At 41.9% G+C, this 25,058-nt stretch overlaps 4 protein-coding genes across 5 annotated transcripts; 3 read left to right on the forward strand and 1 right to left on the reverse strand.

Moving 5' to 3' along the window:
* Positions 1–1,558: 1,558 nt before the first annotated feature.
* Positions 1,559–4,183, forward strand: ttc32 (tetratricopeptide repeat domain 32). 2 transcript variants are annotated; one of them, XR_013901590.1, is made up of 4 exons: positions 1,559–1,723; positions 1,933–2,099; positions 3,388–3,574; positions 3,712–4,183. XR_013901590.1 is itself a non-coding variant. In XM_026142524.2 (3 exons), exons 1-3 carry the CDS (start codon positions 1,608–1,610, stop codon positions 3,513–3,515), a joined length of 411 nt encoding a protein of 136 aa, XP_025998309.1. In that variant the 5' UTR covers positions 1,560–1,607; the 3' UTR covers positions 3,516–4,183. The 2 variants fall into 2 exon arrangements, 1 of the variants encoding a protein (XP_025998309.1); XM_026142524.2 differs by having other exon boundaries at positions 1,560–1,723; positions 3,388–4,183.
* A 171-nt stretch (positions 4,184–4,354) lies between these two features.
* Positions 4,355–9,065, forward strand: zpax1 (zona pellucida protein AX 1). The gene is made up of 21 exons (XM_026143206.2): positions 4,355–4,512; positions 4,597–4,673; positions 4,746–4,841; positions 4,921–5,045; positions 5,247–5,390; positions 5,471–5,551; positions 5,627–5,791; positions 5,879–5,975; positions 6,048–6,265; positions 6,341–6,497; positions 6,573–6,781; positions 6,867–6,984; positions 7,052–7,251; positions 7,363–7,477; positions 7,548–7,717; positions 7,794–7,882; positions 7,973–8,103; positions 8,203–8,392; positions 8,541–8,676; positions 8,757–8,886; positions 8,970–9,065. Exons 1-21 carry the CDS (start codon positions 4,493–4,495, stop codon positions 9,035–9,037), a joined length of 2,736 nt encoding a protein of 911 aa, XP_025998991.2. The 5' UTR covers positions 4,355–4,492; the 3' UTR covers positions 9,038–9,065.
* Positions 9,066–13,679: 4,614 nt separating this feature from the next.
* Positions 13,680–19,826, reverse strand: LOC113007014 (uncharacterized). Its single transcript, XM_026143316.2, has 21 exons — positions 19,684–19,826; positions 19,546–19,604; positions 19,380–19,466; positions 19,131–19,252; positions 18,838–18,981; positions 18,595–18,693; positions 18,341–18,511; positions 17,938–18,040; positions 17,415–17,629; positions 16,990–17,140; positions 16,691–16,902; positions 16,497–16,611; positions 16,185–16,384; positions 15,996–16,110; positions 15,754–15,923; positions 15,572–15,666; positions 15,237–15,367; positions 14,388–14,577; positions 14,136–14,274; positions 13,942–14,035; positions 13,680–13,781 (listed from the first exon to the last, which is right to left on the reverse strand). Exons 1-21 carry the CDS (start codon positions 19,704–19,706, stop codon positions 13,711–13,713), a joined length of 2,706 nt encoding a protein of 901 aa, XP_025999101.2. The 5' UTR covers positions 19,707–19,826; the 3' UTR covers positions 13,680–13,710.
* A 1,063-nt stretch (positions 19,827–20,889) lies between these two features.
* Positions 20,890–25,045, forward strand: kcns3b (potassium voltage-gated channel, delayed-rectifier, subfamily S, member 3b). The gene is made up of 2 exons (XM_080289894.1): positions 20,890–21,585; positions 22,057–25,045. The coding sequence occupies exon 2, from the start codon at positions 22,061–22,063 to the stop codon at positions 23,555–23,557; it is 1,497 nt and encodes a 498-aa protein (XP_080146020.1). The 5' UTR covers positions 20,890–21,585; positions 22,057–22,060; the 3' UTR covers positions 23,558–25,045.
* The last annotated feature ends 13 nt before the right edge of the window (positions 25,046–25,058 follow it).

The raw sequence follows: 25,058 nt of genomic DNA on the forward strand, positions 1-25,058 counted from the left end.
GTTTTCACTCACATGGTGTTTTGTCTTCTGTAACATCCATCCATTTTCCACAACATATCCAATTTAGGTTCACATTAGGGCTCGAGTCTATCCCAGCTGACATCACGGAAGAGGTGGGGTGTATCCAGGACAGGTTTCAAATCTATCGCAGAGCTAATACATAGAGACAGACAACCACTCACACCTACAGAAAGCCAGAGTTCCTGTAGAGAAGTCATGGAGACACAGAGAACATGGAAACTCCACACAGCCAGCTGGTGGATTCAAACCCAGGACCTTCTTGTTATTAGGTGATGGTGCAGGTAGATAGTTTGCCCCCTGAGAGGCACAGTAAAACAATAAGAAGATAATCTCTCTTCCACAAATGTGTGTACACATGAAAAATCAAGAAAAACAGAGAAAGCTGTAGTTTAGTAGTTATTATGAGCAAAGAAAATAATATAGGAAAGGTGCATTTCTACGACAACTAAATGAAGAAAATGGGAGAGAGAGGAGAACAGATGGAGAAAGGTTAGTAAGGAGGGGGTGAGGGCATCTATGAAGAGGATGGAAAGGGGACAGGCAGGTGGTCCTGATGGCACACCAGTGGATTTTTAACAGGTTGTTTAATGCGATTATTGGGAGCGATCGGATGCCTGAGGAATGAGGAAGGTGTACTGGGACCAGTTTTCAAGAACAGGGATGATGTGTAGAGCTGTAGTAACAACAGAGGGATACATGAGCCATACCATGAAGACATGGCAAAGTATTATTAAAGGTATGTTAAGAGGACAGGTGACAATCAGTGAGCTGGTTTCATAATGTGAAAGAGCACTACGGATGCAACGTTTGCTTTGAGAATGTGATGGAGACATACAGAGATGGTGCTTCACTGTGGCTTTGTGGCTCTAAAGAAAGCATGTCATGGGGCGCCAAGAGATGAGCTGCGGTACTAGATGAGGAATTCAGGAGTGACAGATAAATATGTCAGAGTGGTACAGGACATGTATGAGGACAGCGAGACTGTGGTGGGGTGTGCAGTAGGACAGACAGGTTCAAGGTGGGGGTGGTATTACATGAGGGAGATGCTCTGAGAAGCTTCAGAAAGTGGTGACGGACAGGCTGACAGATGAGGTCAGGCAGGAGTCTCTGTGGACAATGCTGTTTGTAGATGTCAAATCTGTAGTGAGAGTAGGGAAGAAGAAGAGGAATGAAAGTCAAGCAGAAGACCTGTTTGTGAATGATAGAGTAGAGACAGCGAAAGTAAATGAGTTTCTATACCTTGGATCAACCGTCCAAAGCAATGATTAGTGCACAAGACAGACAAAGTTGATGGTTTGGACATGTATAGAAGATAGAGATTAGATGAAGGATGTTGGCTTTATAAGGAGCTGCCAGGCAGGAGGGAAAGAGGAAGAGCATAGAGAATGGTGCTTCGTAGTATTCAAAACAATAAAAACGATTTTTTATTTTATTTTTTCTTACTAATAAAGGTTTTAAAACTTTATTCGTGTTTAGTACCATGAACCCTCACTGATCTACGCCGACATGTGAACCACGCTATGATTGGACAGTTTGTAGTGCAACGTCACATCCGCAGGTGAAAAACAAGAAAACCTTTCGCACACATGGAGGAGAATAATTCCCAGATACTCGAAAACGCCCACGCTGAGTTTAAAAGGGAGAATTTTAAAATGGCAGAAGAGCTGTACACAAAGTTTATTTCTTCCTGCTTACAGTCCAGGTATCGTCATTTTATTCTGGAGACGCTAAAGGCTAGCTGTTGTCGTTTATAACATGGTGGTGTTATGACACATTCTGTTACACATTAAATTTTGTGACCCGTTGTCGCTAACTGCTAGCTAATTTCAGTTCCCTTCCTCTCTCTCATGTTCACATTTAACTGTAGCCATGATTTTAAAAGGGGGTTTTAACTGTGTTATATTTGAACAGGGAATGTGAAGCAAGCAGTTTAGCAACTGCTTATAACAACCGCGGGCAGATAAAGTACCTCCGGGTGGACTTTCGTGAAGCGGTGGATGACTACACCTCTGCGACACAAGCTGACAGCCAGTTTGAAGTGCCTTTCTACAACAGAGGACTAATTCATTATAGATTAGGTAAGAAGAAGCAACAATTAAGCGACAGACAGCTCGCAGCAGCAAGCCAGTTCACATCAACAGCCAAAAAACCCCACCTCAGCTTCCGCCCATTACCTTCAAAATAAATGTCTTTTTCTCTGCTTCGTTTTTATTAACCTCTGTAGGTCCTATTTGAAAACAGTCCACTAACATTGTATACCATATAAAGAAATATAAGCACACACTGTGTATTTATATGTGTGAGGTCAACATATAGGTTGAACATCTCCATTATAGCAGACTTGCCTGTGTTTCCTCATAATCATCATCTGAAACACAGATGACACTACGTCTATTAGAAGAATGACATTACTCCTTCCAATTGCGTTGAAAAGGTGTTTTAAACTATTTTGGCTAGACAGTATTTATGATACAAGTACAAGTCAGGTTTTTAGATCCAATCATAGCACAGAAACAGCTGTTATCAAAGACTCACAGAGAGTTTTGTGTTTCAGGTAGTACATTTAGATCTGCAAAAATAAAAGCTCGGAGGTTCCTCCGTTCTTGGTCCATTATTCTGACATGCTCCTGCTTGGTACTATCATGAAGGATCATTATATATCCTATCACTTTTATGCATATGATACACAGCTGTACCTACCTATTTATCACCCTTTTCTCTGAAACACTTTGAAAAAGACAGGAGCCATGTTATCATTTTGATCTCAGTTTCGATCGCTAATTAGCATAATGTGCTTTCTACGTTTAAATATATATCAATAGTTAGAAAAATATCATCTCAAACTGACTCTTAGAAATGGGTCCGTGCATTCATATCGAGTAGGTTAGACTACTATAACGCTCTATTTGTAGGATTATCCAAATCATTAGTAGGACAACATAAACTCTTTCAGAATCTGGCAGCCAGAACACTTACACGTATACACAAATTTTAACATATTGTCACAAAATGTGGCTTAAAAAGAGATGTGATGATCTGTGGATGGCTGCACCTCCACTGAAAACTAAAGATGATTACAAGAAAGGACAAAGACAGCAAAGGCAAAAGACATTGTATATACGAATAAATGCAAGACAGTAGAAACAGTAAAGGCTTCTGAAATCGTCAACTGTTATCCTGTAACTGTTTGGTGCTTTCTTTTCTATGACACTAGATGGAGCTGTGTATTTGCACTTGCAAAGGGTTGTGGCAAGTTGCCACAACCCTTGTGCTTTTACTGCTGACTCTTTAAAATCCAGCCTAGAAGTTTATTATAAAAGATACCCTTATATTTAATATGTATTTACAATTTTTATTATCTTACAGGCTTTTTTGACGATGCCAAGAGTGATTTCCAGCAGGCATTAAAGCTCAACCCGGATTTTGAAGATGCCAAAGTGAGCCTTCAACAGACACTTCTGGACCAGGAGCACAAGATAAACAGGGGATACTGACAGCTTCTGAACCTACATGTCACGTGTAACCTCTAATCCTGCTGATAACAAAATGTACACCAGTGCACTTAATATCACTAATTGTCCAACTGTTTTTATTTGCTTGTCATTTTTTTGTTTTTAAATATAAAATCATTTGCACAAAGAAAGACAGAGCTGAAAATCAGAGGATAATTGATCTGATGAAGCAGACGTCCCACTGGATCAGGGGTCACAGATGATGGATTTTTTTTTAAGAAGAGCATTAATATTCCTTTTTCACACCGACTCAAGCTCCTCTCAGTTAGTGAAAAATTTATATCCCTTTATAAAGGGCCGTATAAGACTGAGACTGGACACTGCAGACTTATCGACCCATCAGGTGAAAGCTTGATAAATGTTGAAGCCCCCTGTTGAAGGTTGTAGGAGAGGCTTTGTGACTTTAAATGAACCCTAATCAGAAGCTGACATAAAATAATAATGAGGAATGTCTCAGCTGCATAAAGCACACTTTGTGTCCTAAATTGAAGCTCAGACACAGCTTAAGTTTTAATACAAGGTGATGTGGTTTTAAAGGAAGGAAGTCAGCAAATATAGAAACAACAAACATACACAGAAGACAATATAAATATAATATAGACAAATGTAAATAGAATCACAAATCAGTGACAATAAATTTTTTAATGACACATGTCTGTCTCGCGCTTGCTTATTCACACAAATACAGATTTTGTGATGTCCTACGAGAAGCAAAGGCATCATAAGTGGAGCCTCCCCACAGTGAGTGAGGCAGGAAGCATCACTGATGCGTTTCACCTGTGCAGAGGTGATTACCTGCTGTATAAAACAGCTGCTGACGCCTGAATGAAGCAGTCAGCTCTTTTGCGTCAGAGCTGGTTTGTTGGTGGTAGGGCTTGCTTTGGGTTTCAATGCCAAGCTCTGGTTGTGGTTGGTTTCAGTAAATTTTTGTTTTTGCATGGTTACATTGACACTGCGACATGTGGCGGCTTAAAAACATGTAAGTTTAAGTTAAGTCTTGTTTAGTTTTCTGACAGTTACTCTAATTTTTCTAAAATGTGCATTTTTTTTCTCCCCCTTCAAGTTTATTATGGAACTTGATGGCTGCAGTAATTGTTTTAGGTCAAGCATGGCCAAATACGAAGCTCGCTTCACAGTCAAGTAAGACTAACTCGTTAAACTGCTCCAGATCAAATTGAGGCTACACTACCTGACCATCGTCTTCTTTCACAGGCAGTGGTTTAAAGGCAGACTGTTTAGGAAATCTAATGAGGCTGTCAATGGACGAGGCTTTAGCAATGGGGAACCAGCTTGTAGTGGAAGCCATCAGTGAGTTAAAGGGCTAATTGGGAACAGGCTGTGTCATTGCTTTGAGAAGAGATCCCTCATGTTTGCATGTCATCTCCAGATGGCACCCAGTGTATCTTGTTGACACCCACCTTGGCTGCTCAGTGTGGGTACAGCATGGAGTCTGACCCCTGGGGTAACACAAGAATCTACATGTCTCTGATGGGCTGCTTTGTGGACAACAAGGTATGTTGAGCTGAGGTGGAACTTTTTTCTTTCCAAACATTACAAATTTAAATATCACCTAGATTTTACTCCAACCTTCCATTTAATAGAAACCTTAAAAGTTTAGGTCTGCAAGTTTTGCAATTTTGCAAATGAGTACAGGTAATAGTGTATCAGGAACAGACTTTCAGGGGGAACTAACTGCTTACACTTCTCTTATAGGATGATGCAACATTTAAAATTGGCTTGAAACTCCAAATGTACAGCCAGAGGCCATCAGATGTGGTAACTCATGAAGTGAATCAAACGTGCAGCTACACTCGCTGGGCCCCTAAAGAGATTCTCTGTGACAGGAACTACATGGAAGTGGGTTACGTAACACTGCCAGGTTTACTTTAATACTTATGCCCTTCAAACTCTTCAATTAGCTTTGTCTTGTCTTCTAGGTGTCAAACTACTTGATGAAAGCTAATCCACAAACTAAGCGGCCGGCTCAGGATCAAAATGTTGACTCATATCTGCTTGAGGTGCCTAGATTATAGAGTTAAGAAAATTACTAAATGCACTCCAATGAAGGCTCAAAATGTTCCATTTTGCTGCAGGACTCTGGTGCATCACATGGTATCTGGAAGATGACATTTTTCACCCCTGAACCAGTGGTAATGGTGCCAAGGGAGGCTGAACAAGCTGGCTACAGTGCAATGACTACCTCTAACAGACTGATTATGCGAAGCCCTTACAATACACCAGAGACCTTCTCAGAGGATGTAAGGATTACTTCATAATGGATAATTATTTCTGGTAATTAAAACTGACAGTAAAGTCCATATATTTTTTTTTTATTTTTCCTTAAGGTGGCTGGAATCCCCATGGAAATCTTCAAGGTGAGCGTCTACAACAAGGCAGAAAGTGGTCTGGGTATCGTGAACTTGGCAGCAGCTTGTCCCACAGGTGAGCATCAAACCACCTTCACAGTAAGCATTAAAGTGTAGAATTGTCAAGAAGTTGCTTCCTCTCTTCTAGGGGGCGTACTCTTCACTGAGAGTGTGATCTCTTGGTACATCCCTCGCCGCATGACCCCTCTAATGGACGGCACATTCAGAATTGTAGAGATGCACATGGGCATCAATGGGCAGAGGCTGGATAGGTCTCAGATGGCTGCGAGAGGGTACACACTATCCACCACAGACTTTCACATTGTTGCCGAGATCCCAGTGGGCTCACCCGATGGTTACTACAAGGTCTGGAAATCTACCTCAACATGCGACTTGTGTGTTTGTATGTGCGTTTTATTAAAATGCTATAAATAATTGCAGAGTCATGCCCCAGAATACCAGTACTATGTCACCTACACTGTGGAGCCAATGCTCGAGGTACTCTGGAGGGCGGATGGGACCCAAGATGATATAAAATACAAGGTTTTATTCCCCATTACAACGCCTCTGATGCCCAGACCTCCCCAAGTGGAAGATTGTAAGTCCCACTTAAAAGTAAAGAACTGAAAGTCGAGCCTGCAGAAAAAGCCTAAACGTGTGGCTTGTTCCTCAGATACGGTTCCAGAGGACGGTGTGTTTAGCGTCATGTTGGGGGGCTTCTTTCATGATGTGGAGCTGAAGAACATCACCTTTGTTACTGGTGTTCTCACTGTGGAGGAGAGCAATGCCAGAGGCCTGATTGTCCAGGAGCACATCTACACCAATGGCACAAAGGGCTTCTCTTTACAAGTGTCCTTCAATGCCGATGTTGTCCTGAAGACCGTATGTGGCCAACTATTGGAAATTGCACTAAAGATTGTATTCCAACTGCCAACATAACTTTTTTTTTTTTTCTCCCCCCCTTAAGAATCCCGAACCCTTGGTTACAACCTACTCTCTCCCTTTGACCGTTGGGCTGATCATCCTGCCTGATGGAACTTCCTTTGCTCATGAGGTGACACTGCAGGCGTCTCTGCAGGATGTTGGTGAGACTCTTTTCTAGAATTGCACATTGAGCTTTGAACTCGAGATTGACTTTTCTTTCCCTTGCAGTGCTGCCTGCACTTACTGGCACCTGTGATCAGAAGCACTTTTACGTCAGGGTGAAATATGGCAGTCAAGACTGTAATTTTGAGACCGCGGTTGGAATGCGACAGCTAACCCCCGACCTGGCTAAAGCCTACAAGCTGCAGGAAAACCGCACACACTTGATCCTCAGAGTGCCCTACAATGCCCAAGACTCAAACTTTGAGGTGTATATAACATGACTCTTTGAAAACCTTCCAAGCACAGACCGGAAAAGCCCTGTAAATGCCAGTCTCCTTAGGATCCGAATTAAATGTGCTCTGAACATTTTCTTGCAGCTGGTTTCCTCAGTTTCCATCAAAGCCAGACTTGACATCGTGCTCTGGGAACCAAACAATCAGTGGGTGCTTGGTGACCTCTCCCTGGCCTGCAGCTTTCCCTTGATGACAACTAGTAAGATTTGATCACTTAAACTACTCATTAAAATAACAAACACAATCATAATAATGTCTACTTTCTTCAGAATGCTATCCTAATGGAACAATAACAGCAGTGGCTGTGAAGCTGGAATCTGTGCCCAGTCTCGTCCCAAGTCAGCTAACATTGAAGGACCGGTCTTGTAGACCAGTTTTCAGCAACGATCGCTTTGCCCACTTTTCTTTCTCTGCAGATTCATGTGGAACAAGTAGAACAGTACGTTTACAGACCTTTATCAGTTGAAAGTGCCTTTTGGGAAATGTGTTAATCAACTTGTGTTTTTTGTTTTAAGTTCTTTGACAACTACATGGTTTATCAAAATGAGATCAGCCTGTATCATAAGGTGACAGCAAAAACCTCACCTGCTGAACCTGGGTACAGGTAGGTAGACCTGACCAGTGAGTTATCCCGATGAACTGCTGATTCAAAGTTTAAAATGTGGTGGGTTTTTTTTTTCCCCATCCTGTTTAGACAAACCATCTACTGCTACTACATGGTCAACAAAACACAAACTGTTGCATTCAGTCACAAACCAAGGAGCGATGATCCTAGAGCAGAAATTGGGACAGGGCTGCTAATGGTGCAAATGAGGCAAGCCCAGGGTAAGTCGACAGTCGGTTTGCTACAAGGTGGAGAATTTGACATCTGTTCTCTTTAGGTGTATACACTGCCTTAGCGTTCTAATTGAGCTTCTCTTCCAGATGCTGCTTATCAGCACTTTTACAAAGCTGAAGATTATCCACTGAAGAAATACCTGAGAGACCCCCTGTTTTTTGAGGTGGTGCTGATGCAGTCAACAGACCCCCAGTTGGAGCTCATCGTGGAAAACTGCTGGGCTACTCTTCAAGAAGACAGGACATCTGTACCCCAATGGGACATCATTGTGAACAGGTGATGGCATAAGTAAATGCCAAAGTGGAAAATCTCCACTACTTCAACTATGTAGTCCAGCTAACTTTGCCATAGTCTAGAGTGGGTGGTTAATTACTTGGAAAATGAGTCTTCATGGTACATTTAAATTATATATTCTTCTCACTAGTTGTGAGAATCGCGATGACACCCATGTGACAGTCTTCCATCCAGTTAAGGATAATATTGCCATGCCATCCCACGTCAAACGCTTCTCTATGAGGATGTTCACCTTCACCAATAACAACGAAGTTCTGAGAGATCAGGTGATTCAGGCAATCTAGTCATAGGGCTGTCTAATGCAATACTGTATCAATGTGTGCTTAACCTTCCAGTCTCCCCACAGATCTATGTGCACTGTGATGCAGTGATTTGTAATACAAATGGCCCACCAGATGGCATCTGCAGAGGCCAGTGTGTGCATCCCACAGGCACAAAGGGCACTAAATTTCAAGGACTCAAAGGTGCTAAAAGGGGTAAGTGTTAATGGTGTAAGTAAGACTGGGACAAACTTCAAGTTTGAAGTGCAGTTGGTGACTTTTTTCTTTCCCATTTGCAGAGCAAAGAAGTACAGAGTCAACCCACCAATGGCAGCTCTCCTCTGGACCCATCCTACTTTCAAATTGATATTTCAATAAAAATAAATCTTAAGCTATATGGTGTCTAAGCTTTTCAATTTGTAAGCTGGGTCATGACTGTTGTAGATGCAGGCCTCAAGTTCTAAACTGGTCTGACATCTTTAACTGGCTATAACAAGGCCTCAAATGTAAACGTATCAGTTTAATTAAAACGATGCCGCTTGAATTTGCATATTGCACTTGTCTGAACTCAGTGTTCAGACAAAAGGGCATTGAAATGTGAAGTAAACTGCATGGTGTAGTGTCATGGGCTGAGCTTCACATGAAGCATTAGGCTTAAATTACTTGTACAGCATTGCTAAAACTTTCCAAAGGGTGTAGTAACTGTTCATAAATGCAATACTCTGTGGATGGGGTGCTCAATTCACAACCCAGTGTGGCTGAGTCAACTTCGTCTTTCTAGCTGACATCTTGCTGTTTCCCATGGCTCGTAAATGCTGAGTGATTCTTAGTGACTGTGAAAATGGTACAGACTGTGGTTAATGCAGAACAAAGTATTCAATTGTGCTACTATGGCATATTACAGAACTTCTGTAGTTGAGCAAGTTCATCTAACAGAATTGCTTCTCATCATAATCATATTTTAGTGACAATGCATTTGTGCACCTTCATAGCTTTTAATTTGTCTGTGCAAACTTCTATACTTTAAACTAATCACCTGTAAATTATGATGGCAATTAAGCTACAATTTTGTGGTTTGATAATTCTGTTTAATCCTATAGTTTAAGTGGCTTGGAGGGGTAAAAAGTCTTTAATCAGATCTTAATGAAATAAAATTGCTCTTGATATTCACTAATTTGAGAATCAACTCGTCAAGGGTTAAAACTGCACCGCAAATCAAATTGGTTTCATTTTTATAATCCAGTTTTCACAAAAGGCAGCTTATGGTTGCCACAGATCAGATGTTGTCATAGTCCTTTAATTTATGTAGTCTTGTATAGATGCGCCATAAAATCACACCCTCACCCATAAACTTCTAATTGAAATGTAAGTGTATAGAGCACAACTCAAAATGCATGTGGAATAAGGACAATCACTGGCTACAGGGAAAGCCATAAATTGCTTTGACAAAACTTTTATGGACAAACTAAAGTACTTTGCTTGCTCTGACTGCCAGAAAGTGGAGTCAGCATCCATCTTGTGCTTCCAGGGAAGAAGGAGACGACACATTTACAGCAACACCGGCTCAGACGCCCCCGCACAGAAGTGGCTTGAGCAGATGGAGATAAGATAACCTTTATTAGTCCCACACGTGGGAAATTTGTTTTGTCACAGCAGGAAGTGGACAGTGCAAAAGTTATGAGGCAAAAATTAGAATACAATAAGAATAAATACAGTACACAACTGTACAGAATAGAATAAAATAAAATACTATATACAGTAGAATAAAATAAAATAAATATACAATAAGATAAAAATAGAATACAAATACAAATAATAATGAATGAGTGCTGACGGAAAGCATCTTCTTTAACCAGATATGTCCTTCAACATGCATATCAAACAAATATGTAGGACTGCTTTCTTGCATTTGTGCAATATCTCTAAAATTAGAAACATTTATGACAGTAGGCGGGACTACTGTAATTGATATTATAAGGCTAAAAACTAACAGAAAAGCCTTTGGTTGATTCCAAATGCTTCTGTGAGAGCATATTTCTCTCATATTAGCTCTTATTAATTGATCCTTCAGCTTTCCAGCTTTTCTCTTCTGTGGAATGCTCTCTCTACTTTTAAGATTGGGTTTAAAACTTTCTTTTAAAGCATATAGTTAGGATGGGTTCAGGTGACCCCGAATCCTCCATTAGTTACACTGCTAATGACCTGGGCTTCTGGGGGCATCCCATGATGCTCTGAGTATTTGTTCTTCGCTCTGTGTGTTTAAGATAAGATAAGATAACTCTTTATTGTCATTGCACAGTCATACATAGTACAATAGTACAATGAAATTGGAAAACTGTCCTTTGTCGGCACTACATGTAACACAACACGACACGATACGACACATCACAACGCAACACAAACAACACAACACAGTATAATAACTTAGTAATAAAAAAGAAGAAGAAGTGTATGTGTATTGCACACTGTTATTATTGCACATTAATTATTATTGCACCTTGTTATAAATATAAATATTATTATTATTATTATTAACCCTAACCCCCCCCCCAAAAAAAAAAGTCCAGGTAGGTAGCCAGTCAGGTCAGCTATTTACATTGATCAGGGCTATTGCCCTGTTCTAAAAGCTGTCCTTGAGTCTATTTGTTTGGGACCTCAGCAGCCTGAACCTCCTGCCAGACGGCAGCAGCTTAAACACCCCGTGTCCTGGGTGTGTACCGTCCCGTAGAATGCTGCGTGCCCTCTTGAGACAGCGAGTGCTGTACAGGTCCTTCAGGGAGGGAAGAGGATGTCCAATGATTTTTTGGGCCATATTGATGACCCTCTGGAGTGCCTTTCTGTGTGCTGTGGTGCAGCTGGAGAACCACACACCGATGCAATATGTCAGTACACTTTCAATGGAGCAGTGGTAGAAGACGGTCAGCAGCTCCTTCTTCAGGTCCATTTTTCTGAGGATTCTCAGAAAGTGGAGACGCTGTTGGGCTTTCTTTAAAACCGCAGAGGTGTTAGAGCTCCATTGGAGGTCTGTGTCTATGTGCACACCCAGAAACTTGAAACTGGAGACCCTTTCCATGCACTCCCCGTTGATGCTGACAGGCTGCAGCTCAGACTTCCTCCTTCTGAAGTCAACTACCAGTTCTTTTGTCTTGTTGGTATTGAGGTCTAGGTTGTTATCGACACACCAATCTGACAGCCTCTGAACTTCAGCTCTGTACGCCGTCTCATCTCCCCCTGAGATGAGCCCCACCACAGTGGTATCATCTGCAAACTTGATGACTGTGTTGTCTGGGTGGGAACTAACAGTAATGTGTGTACAGAGTGTACAGTAGGGGACTCAGTACACAGCCTTGTGGAGAGCCGGTGTTGAGGCTGAGGGCTGAGGAAAGATGATGCCCCACTCTAACTCTCTGTACACGGTCTGAGAGGAAGTCTCTGATCCAGCGGCAGGTGGTAGAAGGAAGTCCAATTTCCAGCAGTTTAACTATTAGTCTGTCCGAGAGTATTGTATTGAAAGCAGAGCTAAAGTCAACAAAGCGCAGCCTGGCGTAACGGCCCTGCACTTCCAGGTGAGAGATGGTGGTGTGGAGCGTTGTAGCAATGGCATCTTCAGTTGATGTGTTAGCTCTGTATGCGAACTGGAGCGGGTCGAGGTTGGGTGGCAAGCAGGACATGATGTGACGTCGGACCAGTTTCTCGAAGCACTTCATTATAACAGGTGTTAGAGCAACTGGTCGGTAGTTCAGGCTGCTAATGTTAGTACGTTTTGGCAGTGGGACAATTGTGGCTGACTTTAGGCACGGCGGGATGCAGGACTGGGACAGTGAAGTGTTGAAGATCTATACAGCATCTATACGACACTTTGCATTTAATCATTAGTTATTAATCTCTGGCCCTCTTCCACAGTGCGTCTTTCATCCCATCTCCCTCCCCTCTGACCCCCCTGGTAACGACAGATGGCTGCCACTCCCCTAAGGCTGGTTCTGCCAGGGGTTTCTTCCAGTTAAAAGGGGATTGTTTGACTGTTGGGTTTTCTCTGTATTGTTGTAGGTCTTTACCTTACAATATACAGCACCTTAAGGCTACTGTTGTGATTTGGCACTGTATCAATAACACTGAATTAACTCCAATCCTGTTGTTCCACCATTGAGAGCCTCCTGATAGCACAAGATCAGAAAGATGTGCAGAGGATGGCGAAAGTGGCCTCATTGGAACTACACTACTATGGAAAGATGCACTGGTCAACAGCTCAAGAAAGCAGAGTACTCCGTTTGATTTAATTAGCTTCATTTACCATTCAGGAGCTGCTGAATGTCATTTAAAAAATAAATAAATTCCAGAGTATCTATTTATGAAGAAATATTTTGAAGTGGAAAAATGCACCCACCACACTACAGAAATCCTAGTTAATGCCTCTGAAAATATGAGTGTGGAAATTGTTCCTGTGGGCTGTAAAATGAGTCACTTTATACTGATGCATTTCGAAGACAACTACAAATATTTATTGGGCTTTCTAAAGTACAAAAGCAACTTTAAATTATTAAGATTCTAATCAGTCTTTTGGCTACTTTAGGCACCACGTTAGATCTTTCATTTGCATCCTCTGTCATACACTAACATTCTGGTCTTCCTCCTGCCTGACAGAGCAATTTGTCTCCAAGCTAAGCTGTCCTCCAATCATGTCTCGTCTGGCACCCCCCCAATGAAAATATTGGCACCTTCATTTCTCCAGCTTTGACTGGAGTTTTCGTGAGTGCCACCATCTCAAAACCACACGTCTCTCCATATCATAAACCTTTCATTTGTCTTTTAAGACACATGGTCACTAGTATTCCTCTTGTGAATGCACACTCACCTCTGCAAGAGTCCTTAACCCAAAGAGGTACATTGAATTATGACTTCTCACATAATTTGATAGGTGAGGCAACACAACTGACTACATACTCAGAATTACAGGTGGAAAATCAAATTTCCACATGTAGCAAAGCATAGGAAAGAACAGACAATAAAGGTGAATTTAAAAAAAAAAAAATCTTTATTGTATCAACTCATAATTACTGGTCCAAATGTCACAAATGATTTTGAACTTTGTTCCTCTGAGATATGTCTTTTACCTGTGGAGAGAAGAGAATGAGGAAAGTTAACAGTAACCAATTTCAGCAGGCTGAGAAGAAAATTAGTCTGAGACAGAAGTACTATGGCACACCATGTTCTCTTTTTCTGGGTCAAACCCTTGAAACAAAAGGTTCCATTATAAAAGACCTCATACTATACCTCTTCTGTACTCTGGGTCTGAACATTGCCCATTACAAATGCCACCTAATGGATTTCTGGTATCACAGATCACAACGTCACAGTGGACAAAGACCTAGAAGATGCAAGTGTTTTTATGAGTACAGATTTGCATGTGCAGTTTTCTGAACCATGGATTTTTTTTATATATATATATTTTTAACAGGCTGAGTTACCTGAGGACTTAGATCCTCTTCATTTTCAGTAAAGGCAAACATCTGGACCTCAAAGCGCTTTAAGTGAGAGGGATACTGAACCCTAGCATCAGTCCACACTGGATGGAAGACCACATGGTGTGGGTCTGTGTGTGGACAGCTGGACAATTTCAAAGATACATTAAAAAGTTAAATTTTGTCCCCCTACCCCATCCTTGCATCAGTATGAAGGAAGAGCTTATGCTAATACGCAAACACCAGCCTGAGCGTTACCCGTTTATGATCAGATCCCATCTGGGTTGGGACATCTTGTCCTCATCCAATGTTGCCCAGCAGTTCTCCAGCTCCAGTGATACTTGAGGATTTATTGCACTCATGAGCTCCACCTCAAAATACAGCGGCTGCTGGAGATGTTTCATGATGGGAGAGTCCTCGAGTCTGTAAAACTCTCTGAAGGAGTCGTCTAAGTGCAGAGAGACAGCATGAAATGACATAATGACAGGAGGCTTTGAACAATATCAGCTCAGGACATTGAGGTTTTTCCTCTCACAAATGCTGCATATACACCCGCCAATTATGGCCATGCACGGACCTACTTACTTGGGAGCTGCCAGCTCCCAGAACAAATTCCTGATTTGCTTCTTGCATAAAGCTCAATATCCAAATTTTCTGGGATGTTAGAATAAAAACTAAGATTAGTTAAGGCTTAGCTACTTTAATGAGAGCTGCGCCTAGGGATAAATTCAAAGTAGAATGACGAAAACTAATACCAACTCCTTACACGCAATAGACAAGGCATTTTAGATTATAGGAGCTCCTGGAGTAAAAACCATTGAAGCTGATTGTCAACATTAAGCAGGAAAAATTAGCCACATGCTGATGACAGCAACCTTTAAAGTCTGAACCATCTAGTTGCCAGAAATTTTAAAATGTTTTCAAAAACTATTAGATCTTCTAGAGATAAAGCAGTAAGGTTTAGTTTGTAAAGGCAGTTAAAGATTAATTTAAAATTGCTTAATGATTTGAGGATGACTTCCAGTTTAAGGGAGAAGAATCTTAAATCTCTCCAGTGCTGGAGTTGTATTTGTGTTGTGGAAAAATGAAATTATGCCAACTTCATACCCAAAGAAAGTCTCATTGCCACTTGCAGCTGGCCTTTTGCATTTTCAGCATATGGTTCACTCCTGCGAGGTCTAGTGTGGAAGGACACAGCGTGGGTTGTGTTGAGGTCGTAGTAACATGAAACCTTTAGCCTAGAAGACAAGCCATGAGATTTGAATGCAGTCAGAAGTGCAAAGACCAGAGAGAAAAATTCCTACAGACACTCATCTTTGTCTCAGGATCAAAGATTGAATAAGGGATAACGCAAAGCTGAAGGAGTCCATTTAATCCAGAGATTCAAGTTACTTTTAAAAACTTTAGTCTCCTAATTTTCCTAATAACGATCAGCCACTCACGCAAATTCTGCTTCCTCAGAGTCTGATGTACTTTTTGTTTCGAGGTCATGTGGCACAGAGATGTCATTTTCGTAGAGCATCGCATTGGGCAAAAACTAAGGGAACAAAGTTAAAGACAATACATCAGATCAGCCTCACCATTAATAGTCTGTATTAGTCATGAAGTTGTGCAGTGACAGTACCTTTCTGGTAGTCCCACAGGAGTTAGCAGTGAAGACAAAGTAAGCGTAGCGGTCATCACTGTAGACTGGACCGCAGGTGGGGTCGAGCAGCGTGAGCTCACTGGGGTTCAGGCTGGGAACAGACTCCAGTTTCACAGCCAGAGTGGTTATGGTACCATTAGGGAAACACTCTGAAAAGAAAAGTTTAAAAACTCGACTCGAACTCTCCAATGAAATTTAAACAACAAGAAACCCAAACCAACCAGTAAGCGGTGAGAAGAAATTGCAAGCCATCGAGAAGTCACTGATGGGCACGTTAGATTCTGGATCCTTCAGGATCACGTCAATTCTGGTCCTAATGGAAGTTGGTGTAATAGCCTGAAACATTGTTCAAGTTAGAGCAAGCAGGACATTAAACAGAAGATTCTCATCTACAGCAAAGCACAAAATACCTCAAACTCAACATCAGGGGCTGCAAACGGCACAACAAGATTGAAGTGAGTTCCATTCTCCATGTAGCCATACTGCTGAGCCAAACCTGGTGTCAGCAGTCGCTTTCCCACCATGGTATGAAAGTTGAAGTCTGAGGTTCCATGTTCCACAAGGACATAAAAGTTCTGGTAATCACAGCTTCCAGAGACGGAAGGAGGAACTGCAGGTAGATTAAAAAAGGCATCAAGAACCCTGGCCTGCAGCTGGTGCAAGGTCATGACAAACATTTCAGGCTTGTGTGTTTACATTTGTATATAAACAGCCATACAGACCCTTTTCTTCCAGTGTGGCTTCCAGGTAAACCGTGTGAGAAAATGGAGCAAACTCATTCAGCACCAGCAAACCAAAGGTCAGGTGAAGAGAGTAGACTATAAATCCCATTCCTCTCTGTAGGGAAATGGAAAGATTAGCAGTCAAATTAAATATGCATTAATATTCTGCCCCCCAAGCTGAAATTACATCTTACCGATTGTAGCACGGCAGGGTCTGTGAAGGGCACTTCAAGTGTAAAGACTTTCAAGCTGCTGTTAGGGGACACATGCTCTCTGATGTTAAAGCCTCTGGCATGGCACTGTGCTATAGTCAAAACCTCAGAGGGGAAGGTGATGTTCATCAGCGCCACATCAGGAGCAAAATGCCCAAGCACCAGCTTAAACACTTGCTGTTTCGGAACAGTCTCTGTAGGGACGAGAGAAGAGGAATTCAGTGAGCTTGCACTTTACACAAATAATCATAATATATGATAAGTGGAATGGAGAGACTCGCCGTCAAAAACTTGAAGATTCAGTGACAACAAAGGCGTCGTGATGGGAAACAAGACTTTGTATCTTGTGTCTTCTCCATCTTCAGTCCAGAGCAACTCCAGCATGGGTTCGATTGTATAGGAGAGGAGATACCGATTTCCCTGGATATGGCTCTGTTTATCATTTTAAAACCAAGAATTTGTCATTATAACTACTCCTAATGGAACATATTTAAAAGCAGAACAAAAGCTGTAATAATTCTTTATAAGATTCCTGCTTTAATGCTTGTAGAGCAACTCTTTTGGAGGCTCAGCTTTGGAAATGGGCCCTCATTTCACAGTGAGAAGTGGCTTTTACTACTTTGCCATCTTAAAAGGCCAAGGAAGCCATTTATCAGTATATACTTGATGCAAATCTTGATTTCTTATAAAAACAACTGCCTTTCACCTTAAAGTATCCACCGTCGGCCCCAACAGGAAGCTGAACAATGATGTACGAGTCGTCGGTAGACAGCTTGGCCGGCATCTGAGTAGGATCAAGCGTCTGACCGTTGATTCCTAAGTACACCTCCAAGAGCTGAACCCGCCCAGAGGACATTAAGGGGTCAATGCGTTGGGGCAGGCGCCAAGTGATCATGGTGGGCGTGAAGGAAACACTATGACCTGCACATAAGGCATAATATGAGGCCAAAACAGACACTACTATAGAGGATTTAGAGGCTACAAGGTCTGCTGGCAGACAACTTTGCTAACAGCTTAGCATTTCTAAACCACACATGCATACAAGTCTTCATATTAAACCTGGGACAGACAGCAAGTTAATATTTCTAAACGTCCAAATGCATCACCACCCTAGGAATAATGAAGACTAGAAAAAACAAATTTGCAGATTTAACTGCTAAAGCCTTCAGGTTTTAAACACAAGATGACACAGGCTCCCTGCAGCTTTCACATGGTTAGAGTTTAATTACCGTCCAGCACTGGACAAGCAGCTACAGCATCAACTCGAGCAGTCAGCCACTGCTTCTCAAAGATAGTCGAGGTTTTGAACACCTTCATGGGCACCCCTGCTACCTGCAGGGTGAGATAACATTTAATACATTGAAGATAAAGCATGTGTGCAAAAGAGCAGTTCGTTAGAACATGGAAATGTAGGCTAATGGGCCATATGTACTTTATCTTGTCAAATGTCAGACCGTAACAAGTTTAAAAAGGTAGTCTGATCATATAATGAATCTAAATCCAATTGGTTACTGACTGCAAGTGTGAGCCATCTAATGGGCTACAAGTACTTTAACCAGAGTCTGTCTGTAGAACAAGATGCCAGGTCATGTCAGGCATGTGTGAAAAGCATGCGATCTGCAGTTTACTCACAGTCTGGGTGTACGTTGCCAGTGCAGACTTTGAACTCCGGAGAATCACCCTGGTGGGAGTGTTTCCTACCCCGTACCCCCTTTGGTGGGCCTCAGTCGCCTTCATGATCCTCTCCTCAGGTGTGAAGAACACAACTGTTGTGATTATGTATCCTGCGTCTATGGGGCGTTTCTGTAAGGCAAACACCAAATCGTGACTTTACATGCAGAGATGGGGTCTGAGAATAGACTAGAGGCCAAACGAGCTCCTCCAACCTTTGCGGCTTGTCGAGTAGAAGCAAACTCTGGACTGCCCTGTTGCTCTGAATATGCAGGAAGGCCATAATCATCTGCAGCTGCCCTCTTCACGGACACCTAGAAACAAGACCCTTCGAGTCAATGATAAACCATCTCTCACCTCTCTAGGAACTGTTTTAGCCTTGATGCTCTTATGGGCTATAGCACCACTGTCATATAGATGGGAACATGACCACAGAAGGTTTTGCTGCAGTCACTTGCCTCCATATAGCTGTGGTCACAGACGATTTCCCTGAAGGCCCAGGGAGTGTAGCGGCAAGTTTTAACCACCTGGTACACCTCGTCTTCAAACAACTGGTTTCCATGCAGTCGAACATGCAAAGCAGTGGTGAATTCTTTATCGTCCTACAAAAAAATAAATATTTTTTAAAAAAAGAAAAAGTTAATACTAGAAGCATAGGACACATTGGGTGCTTTGAAAAAAAGAAAACAAAAAAACCAAACAAACAAACAAACAACCTCTAATAATTCTGTCTTTATCTTTGTTACGTTACCACATTGTGAGCAAAACAGTTTTGAAGAGAGGCATAAATCAAGGCGTTTCCCAGCAGATCAATCTTCACACTGATGCCACACTGCGAGGCTAAACTTGGCGTAAGAGGAATTGCAGTGTTATCTGAGGAGAGGATAAGGAACACATAAAATAAAAAAAAATAAAAAAAAATAAAAAAAGTGGGAAAAATTAAGCTTTAAGAGGCAAGAAGCCAAAGAATTTTTTTTTTTTTTTTTTTAAAAAAGCTTACTCATGACGGCAGTAATTTTCATAAGATTTCCTCCAAGTGGACCAACATCCACACGCATCACATTCCCCAGACACTGAGCGGTGATATCTGGAAATAAACATTGACGTGAGTAAGTAGGCAGTAGTTTGATTAAGTGACATTTTTAGGAAAAATAAATAAAACTTACTTAAAGGGGGCCTCTTTTGAGCCTGTGTGTTCATAACAACTACCAAAAGAATGAACCACCTGAAAAAAACTTAGTCAGTTAAAGACAAAAATCTGAAAGTTTGACTAAAAAGGTTCTTAGAAAAATAAAGCTACAAACCCCAATCCTAATGAGTGACCCATGGCACAAGAGGTGGGGAAGTGGTAATCTTAGCGTCTCTGTTTTTGCCGTTTTTAAAGAAGTTTGTAGGGGACCTAAAGGCACCTCTTTGGGTAAGATGAGGGAGGTTGCAGCCACACACAGGTGGATCTCGTTGGAGCCTGATGAGGTTGATTGGGTGGAAGTGAGTTTTAACCAGAGCTGCAAAAATGCTGACGGCACTTGTACTGGAATTAAATTCAAATATGCTTGTCCAACCAAATGAACTGTTGTAAAGTAAATAATTAATAAAATGAAGCATGTGTGTTTGTTTTGTTTTCTTATATACTGAGAATTCATCCAAACTCTGAACAGCATTTAAAAATTAAAAGTTATAGTACAAAACCAAAGCAGAAATGAATTTTAAAAAGGCAGCAGTGTTTTGTACTATTGCTAATAATTGCTGGTTTTACGTTCTTCAGTTGAGGGAGCAAGTCTATGTGAATAAAGTAAAATAAAAATGAAGGTGTGAGATTTTTCATACAATCTTCCAATAACCTGCCGAAGTTGAAATGAGTGGTGCAAATTCAAAAATGTCACAAATTCATTTTGACTTTTTCTAAAACCAATTAGAAAAAGTCTAAATGAAGTTGGGGTCTTGAGAGGTGCCACTGAGGTCAGAAGATTGTCCTTGTGCAGGTTGTGAGTTCATGATGGTTGCGCCACAGAAGAGCAGAATAACTATAAACTTCTGTAGCCCTGAACTGTTGTAAACAAATTTATTCAGAAAGCATGGATATTAAAATGGCAAATTGAGTTTTTAAGTCCTAAAGAGCAGGAAGCACTCAGGAAATCCCCTGTGCTTTTAGGAAGTGAAGAAATTGATTTTATGGTTATGATTTCACTGCTAAAAATCAAAAATTAAAACAAACAAAGATACTTCAGACAAATTATCATCAAATGCACCATAAAATATTATTATAGTTAATTTAGAAAGCATGAAGTAATTTCATATTTCTGTATTATTTAGGTTTTCATCAATCCCCCTATTTATTGTTTAGTTCATTTTATTTTATTATTTATTTTCCTCCACTAAAACATTATTAATTAAATTTAAAAAAAAAATACCTTAAGTAAATACTTATACAATCCAGCAATAAAAGCAAACAAAATAAATTATATCAGTTTTTTTTAATGCCTGCATTAATTTATTTTAATTTATTTTTTTTTATAGCATATGCATTTATTGTGTCAAATTTTTTGTGCTTCTTAACCTTGGCCGTTTTGGTCTTCCGTATCGCACACAGAAGTTGTGGGAGATGCTGAGGTTTCTTTCTTTGAGGGGATAAAAAACACGGAGTTTGGTAAGTTATAAAACCTGATTTATAAACGTTGAACAGCAGCTGTTTGATGAGTAGCGTTTTAGAGTCTGGTTTCTCAAAGTGGATTCAAATGTCATTTATTAGTTACTTCGCTCTCTGCAGCCAGTGCGCTGTCTCCGCGTTGGTTCAACTGCAGCTGTTTCACTCAAATACAGAACAAGTGGGGTTTGTAAAGGACATTGAGAACATCTGAAGTGACATTTAAAGAGTGAGTAAGTGATAGCCCAGGACAGAAACATAATAATTTTGGAGGCTCTTTTAAAATAAAGCGACTAGGTTACATACGTTATAAATTTCTCAAGAGGTGTTCCCAGTCTCTCGCTGCCCTCTCCTCTCCTCCCTCGCCCCTCCCTGTTCCCTAGAAAAGGGAACAAACTGCCTCCGTGCTTCTGTCCCGCCTCCAGCTCTTCTTGTCCCGTCCGGGGAGCAGCGGCGCCTCACTCCCTCGCTGACCTGCTCTGTGCGGCATTTCAGGAGAAGATGAAAAGCAAAACGGCAGGATAAAAGTTCTTTTTCATGGAAAGAAACGCTCCGAATACAGGTATGTTTTTCTACCTTTGCATTAAGACCCTATAATTAACAGACTTATCAGGTCCTTATTAACCAATTTAAAAAAACAAAAAACTTTAATTTGAAAAACTCAGCTTCACTTAAGTGTCTAGAATTCAACTGTTTAAAAATATCTACACAAAAATGTAGACGAGGGCTGGAAATCAGTTTGTAAAATGATATTTTTCTAGTGGTAATCCTGTACATGTGACAGCACCTCATGCCTCTCTGCTCTCTCAGTATAAGCCATTTCCTGTGTGTGCTGTATTGATCCCCCTCCCTCCTTCCGAAGACTAATGTATTCTACAAACAGTGCAGTCAAATGTGTCTTGATAGAAACCATCCATTTAAACGTTACAGTTAGTCTTCACTGGGGAATCCTTGTGGGCATTTTAGTTGTCATAAAAAAAAGACACAAAAAGTCTGCTAGAATGAACTGACTTCACTGTAAATGTCTTTTCAGGATCATGGGGTATGGGCAAATCCTCCACCGGCGAGGGGATGAGGAGGACCAGGTCCACCTCAATGTGGGAGGGGTACGGCATGAACTGGATCCTGATATGGTGCTCCGCTTTCCTCACACGCGTTTGGCTCGTCTGCTGTGCTGCCAGAGCGAGGCGGCAATCCTGGAGCTGTGTGACGACTACAGCCCGGCTGAGAAGGAGTACTACTTTGACAGGAATCCTCGGGTTTTCCTGTGCGTGCTTAACTTTTACCACACGGGACAAATCCACATGATGGAGGAGTTGTGCGTTTTTTCTTTCTGTCAAGAGATTGAGTACTGGGGTATCAAGGAGCTCCACCTCAGCCCCTGCTGCAGCAACTGGTACCACGAGAGGAAGGAGTACATCGAGGACAGAGACTGGGACATCAGGAGCGAAGACCAGCAGGAGCCGAGCTTCGACTCCTCGTTTGAGGAGCTCTCTGCTCTCGATAAAGACCTCGCCAAGTTCAAAGGGGCCTGGTGTGCAGAAATTCGCAGCTACATGTGGCTCAGACTGGAGGATCCGGGTCACTCGAGAGCCTCGAAGATCATTGCTGTGGCTTCCCTCAGCGTGGTGTTGACCTCCATCGTTGCCATGTGTGTTCACAGCATGCCAGAGTTTCAGCGTGTGGATGACAGTGACAGGCCCATCGAGGACCCCGTGCTCACTAGACTGGAGGCGGTTTGCATCGTCTGCTTCTCCGCAGAGTTCATAATCAGGTTAATTGTCGCGCCCTCCCGACGGAAGTTTCTCGGAAACCCCTTGAACATAATCGACGCCGCTTCGATTTTGCCGTTTTATGCCACTTTAGCTCTAGAGACCGCCGACGAGGATAGCGCAGAGGAGAACGAGGACATAGAAAACGTGGGGAAAGTGGTGCAGGTTCTGCGCCTCATGCGGATTCTCAGAATCCTCAAACTGGCTCGCCACTCCATCGGACTGCGAGCGCTGGGGGCCACCGTCCGCCACAGCTACCAGGAGGTGGGCCTGCTCCTTCTCTTCCTCTCAGTGGGAATCTCCATCTTTTCTGCTCTCATCTACTTCGCAGAGAAGGAAGAGGACACCGATTTGGGGACAATACCTTCAGGTTGGTGGTGGGCCACAATCACCATGACCACAGTCGGCTACGGGGACACCTGCCCCGTGACGGTGGCGGGGAAGATTGTGGCCACCGTGTGTATCATCTGTGGCCTGCTAGTGGTGGCTCTTCCCATCACCATCATCTTTAACAAGTTTTCAAAGTACTATCAAAGAAACAAAGCCATGGAGGGACAGTGCATCACCAAGCCCGAAAGACAAGACCCAGAACTCCCTCATTACAACATCAGGGAACTGTTAACGGGAAGCGTGTACCCCTTTATAGGAAGCATCGCCTTTAGGAACAGTGGGAGCAGCGGAGGGGACGATACGGACGCCTCCAGTCTCCAGGACATCGAGGTGTACGATAATGACGCTTGTGAAAATGGAGCAGCCAAATGAGATTCCTGCCATTTCACCGAGCATCACTCCCTTTATGACTGCGAGTCAGTCTCTGCCTCTCGGGGCAGAGTGCTCCATCACTGACCCTGCCTTCCTGCACTGTCTTCCCCCTGCAATTTGACAGAGAAATATTGTGGCCATGAAGTTTTTTCCCTCCTCTATCTCTCTCTCTTTCTCTCTCTCTCTCTCCCGCTCTCTGTCTACAGGGGAATAGCTGTGGCTGAAATATACAGCGTCGCTAAAACCGGGAAATCTAAAGGGAATTATCTGAACCTTGCTCAGAGGTTTGAAAGCCCATTTTCTGCTTGAGAAAACTGCAATGATGCATGTAGGAGGCCATAATGTTAATGTTTTTCAAAGTAATGTCCTTTATTGATTTCCTGCTTGCTGAAAAGTTCAGACAGAGAGTTTTCCAAATGCAAAAGTCTAGGATGACAACAGCACAGTTTGATGTTTAAAAATGGCGTTATAGATCTCAACGTTGGCTGCATGACCAAAAATAAGTGCATTTTGAAAGAGAGTAATAAAAATAGTAGAATTAGGCACAAAAATTGATGAAGAGAGGTGTCACATTCCTCTCAGAGCACCGTGGAAGTCGCTGATGTGCCGGGTTTTTATTTCGTTTTTGTTCGTTTTGGACAGTTCTGGCATCTCGGTGAAAGGGGAACTCATGTGGACATGAAATAAAATTCACAAGACAGGTGCTGCTCATTTGTGCCTGTTCAGATAAGCTTAAGATTCAGGCGTTTGCATTTATTTCTTCTCGCGAGTTTAAACTCACATCAGGTAATCAATGTGTCGAATTTAATTTTTGAGGAGTGCAACACTTTGAAAATGCAAAGAAACCTTCTTTTTTGTGGTATTCTTCAGCCTTATCTCTCCCTGAATGTATTGATCTCCTGTCCCCTGTTATAATTTCTGCTTGGATGGACGCTGCCCTACCAAACTTTTCTCTGCAGGCGTCTAAAGGTGCTCATGCAGCTGAACGGAAACAATTCAAACATGAATTTGATGGCGGTTGAGGAAAAAACATTTAAAAGCACCTTAAAAGGCTGCACGAGAAGCCGGTTTCTGTTCAAACACACAGACTAACTGAGGCTTAACCTGAACAGATAAACGCCATTACCGTCTGATTATTCCTTAGAAGTAACAAATGAGTTTCGATCACTTGGTTTCGTGTATCAGGTGTGCTCAGTAACCAGATTAGCATATTGCTTATTCCACACTTTGGGTTTATTGCCTTTGTCAGTTGCATTTTATTGTAATGACAGAACTGGCGCAGACACCTACTGATTATCAATAAATTTACATGCACAAGTGAAGAGCACAGTTGATGGCATACAGTACGTGACAGTGATTTTGCAGGCATGCATGCAGTGTGCATCCTTCCATAGGCACGACTGTCCGTATTTGTCAGGATATCTTTCTAAAAAACAAACAAAAAAAACCATGTGAGGAGTCACCACATGAATAAAGGGAAATATTGGATGATTTCTGCTCT

Source organism: Astatotilapia calliptera, chromosome 15, assembly GCF_964374335.1.
Source record: "Astatotilapia calliptera chromosome 15, fAstCal68.1, whole genome shotgun sequence".
NCBI lineage: Eukaryota > Metazoa > Chordata > Actinopteri > Cichliformes > Cichlidae > Astatotilapia > Astatotilapia calliptera.

Bases quoted from the DNA above. Each gene is read 5' to 3' on its own strand.
- ttc32 (XM_026142524.2), top strand. From the start codon at position 1,608: ATGGAGGAGAATAATTCCCAGATACTCGAAAACGCCCACGCTGAGTTT. The intron at 1,724-1,932 runs GTATCGTCATTT...ATATTTGAACAG, and splicing joins TCTTCCTGCTTACAGTCCAG to GGAATGTGAAGCAAGCAGTT. The intron at 2,100-3,387 runs GTAAGAAGAAGC...ATTATCTTACAG, and splicing joins ACTAATTCATTATAGATTAG to GCTTTTTTGACGATGCCAAG.
- kcns3b (XM_080289894.1), top strand. From the start codon at position 22,061: ATGGGGTATGGGCAAATCCTCCACCGGCGAGGGGATGAGGAGGACCAG.
- LOC113007014 (XM_026143316.2), bottom strand. From the start codon at position 19,706: ATGGGTCACTCATTAGGATTGGG. The intron at 19,467-19,545 runs GTAAGTTTTATT...GTTTATTTCCAG, and splicing joins TCAAAAGAGGCCCCCTTTAA to ATATCACCGCTCAGTGTCTG. The intron at 18,982-19,130 runs GTAACGTAACAA...ATTTTTTTGTAG, and splicing joins ACTGTTTTGCTCACAATGTG to GACGATAAAGAATTCACCAC.
- zpax1 (XM_026143206.2), top strand. From the start codon at position 4,493: ATGTGGCGGCTTAAAAACAT. The intron at 5,046-5,246 runs GTATGTTGAGCT...CTTCTCTTATAG, and splicing joins GCTGCTTTGTGGACAACAAG to GATGATGCAACATTTAAAAT. The intron at 5,552-5,626 runs GTGCCTAGATTA...ATTTTGCTGCAG, and splicing joins TTGACTCATATCTGCTTGAG to GACTCTGGTGCATCACATGG.